At 35.9% G+C, this 13,224-nt stretch overlaps 1 protein-coding gene across 3 annotated transcripts in view; it reads right to left on the minus strand.

The window, feature by feature from the left end:
- Positions 1–816: 816 nt before the first annotated feature.
- PROM1 (prominin 1) overlaps positions 817–13,224 on the minus strand; it is a 62,228-nt gene continuing 49,820 nt past the window's right edge. For 2 of the 3 annotated variants that reach the window (XM_009279106.1, XM_009279105.1), the window contains 10 exons: positions 12,524–12,670; positions 12,175–12,246; positions 9,359–9,451; positions 8,170–8,223; positions 6,616–6,696; positions 6,455–6,523; positions 5,798–5,890; positions 4,115–4,230; positions 2,963–3,031; positions 817–835 (listed from right to left, as the gene is read on the minus strand). In XM_009279106.1, coding sequence (XP_009277381.1) covers positions 817–835; positions 2,963–3,031; positions 4,115–4,230; positions 5,798–5,890; positions 6,455–6,523; positions 6,616–6,696; positions 8,170–8,223; positions 9,359–9,451; positions 12,175–12,246; positions 12,524–12,670 — 813 coding nt within the window. Of the gene's footprint in view, positions 836–2,962; positions 3,032–3,399; positions 3,424–4,114; positions 4,231–5,797; positions 5,891–6,454; positions 6,524–6,615; positions 6,697–8,169; positions 8,224–9,358; positions 9,452–12,174; positions 12,247–12,523; positions 12,671–13,224 lie in introns of all 3 variants that reach the window. The other variant, XM_019472016.1, reaches the window with a different exon arrangement.

A 13,224-nucleotide genomic window follows, 5' to 3' on the forward strand; every position in this document is an offset into this window, starting at 1 on the left:
ATTACACTTCAAATTTAGTCCAAAGTGGCCATTCAAGAGCACCAAATAGCAACACTGATCATGCTGGTAAATTCATTTGTGAAGAGTATTATACAGTATTAAAATCTTAACTAAACACTTATAAGTTTTAAGAAAAATGTATATACAAAAGTCTCTGTATACAAAATGTATTTTTATGTAAACGTGTATGTACTGTATTTAACACAAATCAACAATTTAAGATAAGAACTTGACCAATTGTCAGAGGATTGCTAGGCAAAGGCTGTTAATCTAATTAATTTATATACTGTGATGTAAGGTAGAAAGCCCAGTGTAAAAAAGTAAAAAACAAAAAATATTTTAAGTCAAGCCTTGAACAGTGGTATTTGAGAGGCAGTGCTCTGATCGCAAAATATTCTGTACAGTAGTTTATGGCATAACATTCAATAGTACATTTGGGATTTACAGTATGGGTGACATAAAACAAGTGGCTCAGGATTTGGAAGATGAATACAAATGCCAATACACTTGGAAGAATAACGATATATTCCCGTAGAAGAATCTCGAGCCTCATTTATACAGCCTGGAAATAATCACAAAAACAATTCAGGAAAATTTGATGAAGACAGAATTATAATGTAATTTAAGCAGAATGAAGGCACAGATTTTCATATGAACATCGATATGGTTCAATAATGTTTTTATTTTTTATTTCTAAACCTTACAGTACTCATGTTACAGAAAGCAGAGCAGCCTTCTTAAAAATAGTAAAGTAGTAATAGACCTAGAATTGACTTAAAAAGCTTATTACTTACCCCTTAATGTTTCCAGTATGCGTTACCACTGTTCCACAGAGCTATACAAGAAAAAACAGAAACCAAACCCATCATTTTCTTTTGCCCACAAATGGAACAGAAATACCATGTCTAACTAAGGTGAGACAAGCTCAGTCGGCACACAGTGTTCTCGAACTTTTACCCATTTAAACAAGAATTTTTCAAACAAGAGGAAATAGATTCATGGTTTTCTCCACCAACCTTTCTGGTTATCTTTGTTTCATGATAGAAAGAAATGCTTGGATTACCTATTCAACACCAGTCTTCTGAGAACTTAATCCAGCCTCCAATTTTGCTCTCACAAAAATGGTGGCTGCATTTGAGGTTATTTGTATCCTCGACATGTACATAAAAACACCTGTGTGAGATATCTATACAAATATAAATATACCTCATATAGATCTCATACTTGTATTTACATATCTTATATTTAGAAAGATATTTGCACCTCTTTCCAGCAAAATAATCCAGCTGATTTCAAAGGACAAAAAAACGCCTATGGGATTCTTTACACCTGCAAAAGTACAGGTGTACAGAGATCTAATCAAAATCCTCTCTCTCAAAGTATCTCCCAAAATAATTTGTAGGAAATGAGAAAAAGCAAGGATAGCATAAAAGTGAAGAGTTTGCTGAAATGAAAATGAAACCCAAGACTCTATTGCTATGGGAATCCCAGACTGAGAAATTCAAAGCATGTATCTCATATAAATAGCAGTTTATCAAATTATCTCAGTTAGCATATCAGAAGACAGCATTGCTTCAAACTGAATCCTTACATTTTATTATGGAAGCCCATTTTGAGTAACTTAAAATTTAGGAAAAGGAAGTCAGGACTGAACTAGTGGGTCTTTGTTTAAAAGATTATTTTATGTTAGCAATTTTTAGCTTATTCTGGAACACTGTATTAGACTATTCATCACTGAAATATCACAGAAAACATGCTATGTAACTCAGGAATATAAGCATTCATATTAAAGATTCAAAGATCAGAAAGGGACTTCTAAGGCCTGAGCAATTATTAGTTTCCTCTTATGTAAAATATCGAAAGTCCTTAAAACTAGAGAGTCCTTAGATATGCCAGTGCAGAGTACTTTTGAATTAAACACCTTGTAGGTTAATTTAGGGAGTGCCCTTAAGTTGCAGAACAGACCATGACAATCATGATCATAAATATCACTAAGAACATCGTTATATATAAGTACTTCCTTCAGAAGGAAACGTGGAATCAAGATTTGGTCAGTAAATAATTATTGTAAAATACAGTTCTAATAAATAATAATATACAACTGACACAGCCATAAAATCTGGCAAGACTTCCAAACTTTGAGGTCTCTTGGTATTTATCCATTACTGAAAGAATGGTGATATCTTACTTCTCTGCCAATACTCAACCTATACGTTCAGTCATGAAGTTGCAAGTTAAGGCACAGTGAGCTACAGATTTCAGTCATAAATTAGATCCTTCCTTAAGCAACTCGGATATTTTGGAAACCCAAATACTGAAGTTGTGGGACATCCTGTGTTATCCCTATGGAAACTGAAAGTCTCACAACTAGCTAAAGTTTTACAGCACAAAAGTTGTAGAGACAGAAAAGAAGCCAAATCTTTTTATGTTCCTTTTAACATATGTTCTTTTTAAACATAACTTGAATTTCTTGTTTTGTGATGTTACAATATTTCTACCCATGCAGAAACACCCATTTTCTCCGTTCATGTTTTCTGCATACCCTGGATCACCTGCCTTTTGCACAGGAAAAGCTCTTCTCACCATCTAAAAAATAAAACAACTCAGGAGTAAGAATGCATCCCATCCTATCACTTTCAACTGCTATCAGAGTATTTTAATATGTTTATCAATTTAGGACCACCTACTGTGCTAGATAAATATCTAATTGCCTGGATTTTAAGATCAAATTTAGGCAATTGCTTTGTTAAGTTGCTGGAAATTACTACAATATCTGCTGTCATGTAAGGAATATTGGAGAAATATAAATCATACAGCACTTGCTAGCGTGAGTAATCATGCAAAAAAACATAAATAAAAAATTAAGTGATTCACTTTAAAACGTGCAGAAAATTGGATAAGTGATTAATATAGTAGATTAAGTAAGGACACATGAAGGCATGCAGTTTCAGACTTGGTTTACCTTGTAAAAACAGGATTGTGTATACCATATAAATGCTCTTTATGATAACCATTATAACCATTTTCTGTACTGTAATAAAATAAATACACCAAGAAAGACCATGTTAACTATAAGATGCACTATGTACAGTATGGCTTCTAAGACATGTACATGGATGATGGTATTATATGCAAAGATAAATTGTGTCTGTACAATAGAAGATAACTTTTCCTTTGTAACATTCAGGAGTTATGAAATAATTATTATTTTATATTTTTAATATTTTTATATTCTCCAAAAATTAATTATTTTACTATTCTTGTTGAGTTGGATACTCTAATATAAAGTCTGGTGAAACAGAACATGTTACCTCTTTTGAAGTAACAAGTTACATTAAAAATATAAACCCTCCTACCTGAATAAAATAATTTTAACAAATACCAGCAAAAGTGTCTTACGTTTTCATGGGTATAGTTTCAACACTAAAAAACACAGAAAAGGAGGAGTAATTAACTAGACACTAATAAGTGAGTAACTTTAGCTGTACGTGCCTGTTTCTGCTCTCCTGACTTGTGAATGTGTAATGAAAAATGACCAGTGTGAAATTTGAGAAACGCAGCGCACAGGCTAACTGAACAATGAGCAAAACAAAGAGTAGAAAAGAAAACAGTAAAAACAAAACTGATGGGAAAATATGTAAGAACAGTTATCATAAAGTAAAATGCCAAGTCCCTGAGACAGAGGAACTGCAATTGAAAAAGGAAAGACTGATTAGGAATAACTAAGACAGTAAGAAAGCAAATAATTAATTCAAGATTACAAAGCAGGCATAATTCGCCTTAACAGGTTACTTAGCAAAGCTAATCACTTGCACATTTGGAAGATATTTATGTAAGTGCTGTACACAAAGCTCTGAAGACCTCATTCTGAAATAAGTTTCTGAAAGTCAGAGCTGGCAATATCTGCACAGAATCATGGCAAGTCAAGGCAACCAAAGCCCACCTGCCTGAAGCACTTTGCAGGCACCAACCCAAACCTACAGTATTTCACAAGAACATGCAGTTCTAATCTGACAGCACACAAGGTTTGAGGATTATAGTGCCTTCATGTGAGACACTAGGAAAAACATTTCAATCCATTTGCCATTTAGCTTACTCAGCAGTATATACTTACTCATCGTATACATCCTCTGTATCCATTCTACGATAGTATTTGGAGAGTTTTACAGCAAAAATTATGGCAGGAATTAAAAATATTGAAGAGCCTCCCAAACCAAACCAGAAGGTATTCTGAAACAAAGCAAAATCCAGGAAAAAAAGATCACAAAGAAAATTTATCAGAAAAGTACTGAATCCTTGCTTGATATTCTAAGCATTGTTACTGGAGGAACACAGTAGAAATTAGTGGCACTGGTCTTGTGCACTATCTGAGGCTCCTTATACTAGTGCAGAACAGGGCAAGTTAGGCATTCTCCACTGTCAATGTGAACTAAAGAAAGAACACCATCATCTTACAAATGTAACGAAACAGAAATATGTCCACAGTTGCTCAAAGCTACACAGCCACAGTACCCTAAGAAGTTACTTCAACATAGTCAGCCTTGGACTAGAAAGTAATTTTGTGTCTCAGCATTAGTTTACCAGCCACGTTATTTCTTTTTACTTTTTTGATATTTTAAAGTATTTTTAAAGTGTATTTCTTGTGGTTCTTGTCAAAATCTGAGTTTCCAGCACTTTCTCAAGGTACTTTTTAACTTGCTAACTGCAGCCTGTTTGTGTAACTAATTCCATTATCATACAGTTGAACTGAGTTATCACCAGATGTTAAAATGATGATTTTTCAAATTTGATTTGTATTAGCTGGAGGCAGTTTGACTTATAAGTAACTCAGCTAAAGTTCTATCATCAGGAAAATCATGGTCCATCTCCCACCAGATGGTTAGTGGCTACACAAAGGAGAACAGAAGCTCTGTAACATATGAGATAATCAATAAGTACAACATGATTCTGGCAGGTTAGGAAGTTTTCATGGTTAAGCATTATCACGGTTAAGCATTTCATGGTTAAGCATTATCAAGGTTAGAGTGCTTTGGCTTTGATTGATTACATGCATTTACTGTTGGTATGATTAGGACCTGGCTAAAAGTGCCATAAAGCTAAATAATAGCTAGGAGGTGGTTTAGGTGGTTTCCAGGCATGTAGTTTCTTACTCTATTTTTAATACATGCTGTCCTCTTTCCAAGATCTTTTGGTAAGATGAAAAAGCCAATATTGCCCTTATATACTGCTATCAGTCATGCTCAAAGTCTCCACTGTACAGGAGTGAATCAAGATCTGCCTGCTACAAGTCAAGTGATAAAACCTCATTCAGGTTTTCTAGATTCCAGAAAGATACCTGAGAAAGTCTTTCCTTGGTATTTCTCACTCACTTCCTGCCCCTGCCCCATCCCCTTAAGTTAGAAATGGTTACAGCTGAAACTTCAGATCTTTATGCTTTTCCATTTCAAGGTGGTTCAGAATCAAGCAATCAAACTAAAACCCACCCTTTTCCAGAATTTTTACTCCAAACCAGTAGTACTGTATTTACTTTGCAATTCAAGTTGGAAGAAATTTAGTAAGAACAGTTAATTTTAAAAGAATTCTTGCTAACGGAAGCCTAAGTTTAATGGAAACCTAAAACAAGTCCAGAACTGGTTTGGCTTTGGACTTGATCCAGATCAGAACATTTTTTCCTTTCATAACTTTGGATGTGATACTTTATTATCATACTTCAGAACAGTCTAGCCAGAATAATTAAATGCAGATTTATGTTCAAAGAATGATGCCCCAATTTTGACTAACAGAAAATATTTCTTACCACAGAATCAGTTATATAGCTGCATAAAAAAATATCTACTGCTGTATCTATCACATTGGCAATAGGCTTGCACGCTGCTACCTCCATGGCAATCTGAAAGACAGAGTAAGAAAAAAATACAGTTTGAAGTATCTAACAGAATAAAGTAAGAATCTCAAAACTTGCTTACAGTTACAGATACTTTTTACTAAATTGTTATCTCTCACCCTATCCAAATTCAAAATAAATTCCAGTGGGATATGCTATCAACGGAACATACACATTTTTAAAACATCAGCTTACTTTCTCAAAGACTGCAGCTGAAGAAAGAAAAATAAAACAAGATGCTAATGACATCAATTTGAACTAAGCAGGGTCAGGCTCAGTGCAATATTAGCACAAATAGTAGATTTCAGGCTAGCCCTGGAAAAATGATACTACGTTAAATTTGCATTTTATTCCAATCAACACAACTCATCATTTCTATTCCACTTCGAACACAACAAAACTATTTATAGAAGACAAGTTTTCCCCTTCATAATAAGTACAAATATCTTCCAAACTGAAACTATAAAACATACTACCAAAGTAGTATTTTAATTATTATTATTTAGCTTTTTTGTGTTTTTTTTTTTTTTTTTAAAAGCAACTTCTCTCAATGAAGTAAATGCACCTTACCGACTCCTTGACCCACTCAACGTATTGCTCAAAGTAGCCAACTATGGTACCCATGTACTTTTTTGTCTCCTAGGAACAGACAAAAGTAAGTGAACAAAAGTAAGTGAACCTCTATCTCCATTGCATCATAAATTAATGTACTTTAATCAAATAAAGCTTACCTGGACAATAACTAGAGAAGCGTTGTTATTTATGAGAAGCTGGGCAGCATCAACAGCACTAATGACATTTTTCACCTTAACCTGGAGAGGAAGAGATGTTGTTTAATATAAATCCTTTCAGGCTGTTACAATGGCTCTGCAGCCATTGTCAGGAACCTATTCTCTTGACAAACCAGCATCACTGTCCTGTCAAAACCTGACAAAACATGTAATTCCATACAGAACACGAGCCTGCCTAAGGATTCATGATCATCTGACAAAATTCTCTCACTAGGTATCAGTGGTTACGAACAGTATCTTTTCTCTGGAACCTATGTAACATTTATATACTAGATCAGCTTTCTCTTCCATTCTCTTTCCTTTCCTTCAGTGTAGAAATACTTTCATCAATGTATGTATGTATACTACAGACACACACAGTGCACAGGAAGAACACAGTGGGCCATATACTATCACAACTCTTGATTACTAGAGTATGATTCTATACAGCTAGAATATGCTGCTAATCAGTATCCAAAAAGATTGAGACACTTCAACATATGTACAACCCCATAAAGTCTCTTGAAGAACACTCACAAAGGATAATGTACGTGCAGCCTGAAACTGTAAAGATGTTTCTTAAATATACTTAAGGGTCAATCATCATCCTTTTCTTACCAACACCTTTCATGGCTTCTTACCTCCCCATCCAGGTTCAAATCACAGATTCTAAAAGAAATCTAGCTGGTCTGCTGCTGTGGATGGGTGAAAACCTTAATGGGAAGAACTGAGGCAGGTATGGCCCATCAAGCTGTTGTGACTATGACTCTTAAGTGCTAGCTAGCGTGGCTGGATTCTCACTACCACAGCCAAGGCAGGCTGGTGGCGACAGAAAGCTTTGCTGCCAGAAAAGTAACCATCCTGTTGCTCATTCTCCTGACTCTGGCAGAGCGTGAAGGCAGCTGGTCTCATTGTGGTGCAGGCACTAGCTGCTACTTAGAGGAGAAACATGGGCTGCCCTGGGGAAACCTCTATACAGATCCAGGTTCCCACAGCGAGGCTGATGCTGCAGAAGCAGGAAGGTAACAAGTACAGTGCTAAAGAAACAGGCCCCAGGGGGAGCTGCACATTGGACAAGAGGTCATTAAGGATGTGAATCAAAGCTCTCTTCTCAGTTGTATTTTTACATTTTGTTTCTTGGTTGTCCCCCCCAAGTTTTTCATTCAAGGATTCTAGAAAAAACAACTACATTTTTAGGAACATGAATAACACAATATATGGAACTGAACTGAAGTCTATTTCATCATGTGACAATTAAGTTTACAATTCAAACTTCAAATAATATCCCAAACATTCTTTTTTTTTCCTCCTCTATTAAGGAAGGGAAAGCCAAGGTAGGAAAAGCTGTGGAGAAGATACCTAAATCCGTGTTACTACCCCAATGCATTACAATCTCTTCCAATAACAGAACAGCTAGAAATAGAAAAAGCTGTGCTGAAAATATATGCCCTGCATATGTGACAGATGGATTTAAAACACATAAAAATGTTCCTGTTGCCAGAAAGAAAAGCTTACCATAAGTTCAGATGATGTCCTCTTCAGTAACCTAATGCTCTGATTTAAAGTGCTCTATTACAAAGGGGGGGGAAGATTCAAGTCATTACTACAGGTAAGAGCCCACCTGCTTTAACATTATACGCATGCTTTGATCTTCTATAGATTATTTTGTTTCTAATACAACATATCACATTATATATAGTAACAACAGTTGTATTAAAACTAATACATTGTGGTTTTAGTTGTTGAATCAGTATTTCACTGACAGCACTAAGTAGTTATGAATTGTGTACTGGAAGACTTCAGATTTAACTAAAGTTAGTAGCAATAAACTGAGTAAGATTTATCTGAAGGGAAGAGAGAACAATTAAAATCAGAACCAAGTGCTCAGAGAATTCTATATTGTGCCATTTCAGAAGGGAAAAAGCACTTACCCTAGCTTTAACATATTTCTTGACAGTCAGTTTTGTAAAAGGAAAAAGAGATGAGAATAATTAGGAGTTAATTAGGAAAGAACAGCATAGAATCAGAGTGGAACAGAAGACAATGCTTTCCTACAAGAGGGCTTTGATAGGGGCAGAAATACTGTATCAAATGCTAGGATAAACTAAAATTCTTCATGTTATGTAGAGGAAAGAGCAACACCTAGCACGTATGAGATTCACAGCTTGATACTATACAAATCAGTGCCTGGCAAAATCAGGCAGAAGAAGCCCTTTCACATCTTTTATATTATAGTATCAATAAAAAAAAGATTTTTCTTTGGCTCTAAATACTACTGTCAGGAGTTTCCCATTCCAATACTGTTAGGTGATTGCTAACTCCAAGAAATAAAGTGTGAAAGTGATAACTGCTTTTATTACTGAAGACAAGTGGTAAGCAAAAGAGAAAACGAGCAATTTAGGGTTAGAATTTTGCCAAGTTCTCCCCTGCTTCCTCTTTTATTCATATATAATCACAAATAGATACAGAAAAAAAATGGGGAAGAAAAAGGTCATGATTTTAGACAGTATTATAAAGTAGTAATATTATAAGTAGGAAAACTATTTGTTAAACACATACTTTAACCAGATTACTCTTCAGTGACACAATGCAAATGCGATCTGTGCTTATATAATAGCAAAAGTCCAGCTTTATAAACTGTATTCAAGAGATTTAGGATTCATATTTTCTACAAGTATGTTTTAATACTGCTTTAATATTTTACCATAGCTTGCTCTAGCGGAACGACTTGCTGGTTATGAATCATTCGAATGTTGTTTGCGTGTCCTTTTAAGGCATTTTCCAGTGCTCCTTTTGGCTGCAAAAAATGCAGTTATGCAGTATTGTTCAGTAGTCTCAAAGCTTTCCAACAAAGCAAAACACAATGAAAGTTGCACATTATACTCATCCACTGCAGAACAGCTAATGCTAACAATGAGATATGGCAAACTGAATTCCTCAACACAAGGAGGAGAAAAATCACCATATTAATAATTCAAACTTCAGCAACGAAAAGAGACATATTATACTGCTTTTCTGGCTATAACATTATCAGCACACATTTAACTTTAGAGAATTTTCACATGGTGGACCAAGTCATTTTAAATACAGAAGAGCAAGCACGTCCCCCTCTCACTCACCACAAGCCAGACTTCATTGCAAGAACCCTGCAGCACAGCACCCCGGCTGGGACGAGCATTTCCCAGTCATGGGTACTTGCTTTTGTTTTGGGCACTGGGGACATCATCCTGAGGCACCCTCTGCTTTCTGAGGGGCACAGAAGTCTAAGTATTTTCAGCCAGTAACTTGGAAAGGCATCTGTGAAGGGTATTTTTCGTTTTTGCGGCTCCCGCCTTTCAGTCAGAAGATATGAGTTTATGCCCTGATTTTCAAGTCTGAATGCCTGTCTGGAGCTCACACTCGTTGCAAAGTACTGTAAAATTTTATTTTACTCTCAGAACAACATTTCTTCACCATTTCCTTTTGGTGGCAAAATCACTTGGCTCCCTGCATACACAATAAATACACACTGCTAACTCCGTTTTGGAAGTGTAATAATGGCAGACCTCAATGCTCAGAGATGTGTTTGCTTCCTGTGAAGTGTTCACATACGTGGTCAAGTGTGGTCACTGAGCAGCTTCAGGATGCTTCCTCTGCTGTACCGACAAGCTGAATCCACTTACCTAATAACACCTGTGAGTGGTATTGCTCCCTCCTCCACACCCTGACCCCTTGGTTTGATGCAAGTTTTATTCCGTTTGCTCCTTCCAGTGTAAAACCATACGTTCAATTTTGTGTAAGGTGCCAGAAAATCCAAACTATACACCCAAAGTTAATTAATTCCATAAGTTTTTTATTTTATTTTTAATTGATTGCTCTTGTAAACTTTAAGAGCTATCACTAATAACAAAGTGGGATTATAAAATATCCTTGGAAACCAGTATCAATTTTGAAACAATCTAACTTTTGTAATATGTTGTATTGTTGTGGGGTTTTGGGGTTTTTTTTTGTTTGGTTGGTTGGTTTTTTTAGACATCTCATAGATTACACTAAATAGCATCACAAGGAAGAAATAAAAACATACACTGTGACAGTGAACACATTTAATATTGTATTTTTCTTTTATATGAAGAAATTACTCTGCCTGATCTATTCTCAATTCTAATGCTTCCTTTAGATTCTATTACAAAAAATAATGAAAAACCAATCTACCAGCACAATATATTTTCCTTTATGGAGCTATATAGAATATACCTGTCATGGTATACAACAATACCTTTAAAAAGACATCTCAGAGGCAATTCTATGTAAGATATAACATGTTTGAAGAACCTCAACTTTCACTTAGAAAATAGCCCCAAAACAACAGCAAAAACTCCCCACCTGTATAACCTTCAAAACAGCACAGTAAAAATTGAAAATGGAAGTGAAGTGTGGCCAAAGCTACCTTATCTGTCTAAGTTAGCAGACAACCCACATGAGGAAACAGGCAATGTGCAGCTCACTCATGGTGCTTGGAGAGGATGCTAACTACAATACAAAAAACCATGAGCAGCCTAACCTTGACATGAGTGCACGTGTGGCAGAAAAAAAAAAAAAATGCAACAGGTGTGATCAAATTATGCAAAAAGCTGGAGTAAACACACCAGGAGCCTCTACCGGTGCCCTCCTCTCCCTGGAGGAGGGATGGATATCTGATAAATTCCAAACAGCATGGTCTTGCTCTGCTGTCTGTGTCCCTTAGTGATCGAAGCGATTGTAGTACATATGCAGCATAACTCTTTCTCCCACATCGCAATGCAGGAATCCGTCTTGGGCCACTGTCCAATCTAGTGTCCAAACTATGACTCTCATTTTGAAAAATAAGTATGAAGTGACCTTGACATGCATACAAACATATCAACTGAATATTCACTATCTGTTAACACAGCTGTGTCATTCTGCAGATTCATTTGCGGGCAATGTTGTAGCTATACCCTCTGACCATTGTCCATGTGTCTGCATTCAAAAAGCCCTTCAGAGCAGACAGGATCTCTTTTGTGAATTCTCCCTCCACAATGGAGCCCCAGTTATCATTAGAGCCTTTATGAGCTGCCACAGTATTAATTTTATTGCTAATTGCAAAATCTTCTGCTCACTAACTGAAAGAAAATTAATTCAAATCATCTTTTCCATCACGATCTAACCATTTTTTCTTTCAACTGGGACCCTAAAATGTAGACAGCATCACAGGAAATACTTGAACAGAATATTCCCCTCATTTCTTAAGCAAACAGTGGAATTTAAGAAATTACACTTCCAAAGCAGAAATTGTACAACAGCTAGCATACAAAAATCAATAATTAGCAATATTTAAAATACAGCTCATGTGCAACATTGTTCTTGAAAGTTTTTCCTTACATGGCAATGCATCATGTATGTAAGTGTCTGAAGTACAAGAATTCTGCCATAGAAGTCTAAATACTTGGCTATGTATTTATACTTATATAGTATATAAACAATACATTTTATGTATTATTGTACGAGTGAATTAAAACTTACCAGCTGGTCTGCCCTTGCTTCTAAGTCATTAGCAAATGACAGAAGATCAACCTTGGTAACACTTTTGTTGATCTGAAACAAGATGTGAACAGTAGGGAAAGAAAAAGAGCATGTTACTATTGCATGTACAGACTGTTTGCACTGAACCACACCACCTACTTTGTCACCCTTTATTTCTTTAAATGTTTATTGACCATAACTTCTGAAGTGCTTTTGCTCCAAGTTTTGTGATTCGTCAAAACATGCCCTTTCACATAAAAGCAGATTTTTCTCTGTCTTGCCCATTGTTAAAGAAACATTTCATTTTATGCTTTGTCCCAGTCTTGTCTCTAGTTTACTACAGTCTCACCTCTGTCAAATATGCTGCAAAGTTTATCCCTTCTATTCCTGAAGAGCTGAAATTCAGAAGATTCTCCTTCCCAATTTCATCCAGCAGAATGATTTTGCTGAGGTTTATCTGAATATGTTCAATTTTAAGTGCTACATCTTCTGTATACTGAGAGGGAAACAAAATAAAGCATAAAAGCAGTTTGCACCCAGTGCATATTCCTCTACAGCCTCCCCTCCCTCAAAAGCATCTTGCTTTTGCTAACTCATCACTTCCATGAAGAACCACACATTGATTTTTGCTTACATCAGTTTAATTCAATTAACTTTGATAGAATCCACCAGGAAATGTTCTTCCCTTCCCTGCAGTATCCACGCAGTCTAGCCATGCCATGCTCTAACCCACCTTATGCATCTTTCATACCAATCAATTATTTGCCTTCCATTACGTTTTAAGCAGGTTTCTCTGAATAGATGTTAGTCCCTCCTAAGACAAGACTGAGATAAAACAGTGTCATGGTTTAACCTCAGCCAGCAACTGAGCACCACGCAGCCACTCGCTCACTCTCCCCCACCTGGTGGGATGGGGGAGAGAATTGGAAGAGTAAAAGTGAGAAAACTCGTGGGTTGAGATAAGAACAGTTTAATAATTGAAAATAATAATAAATAATAAATAATAATAATAATAATAGAATATACAAAGCAAGTGATGCACAATGCAAT

Source organism: Aptenodytes forsteri, unplaced genomic scaffold, assembly GCF_000699145.1.
Source record: "Aptenodytes forsteri isolate BGI_AS27 unplaced genomic scaffold, ASM69914v1 Scaffold242, whole genome shotgun sequence".
Taxonomy (NCBI): domain Eukaryota; kingdom Metazoa; phylum Chordata; class Aves; order Sphenisciformes; family Spheniscidae; genus Aptenodytes; species Aptenodytes forsteri.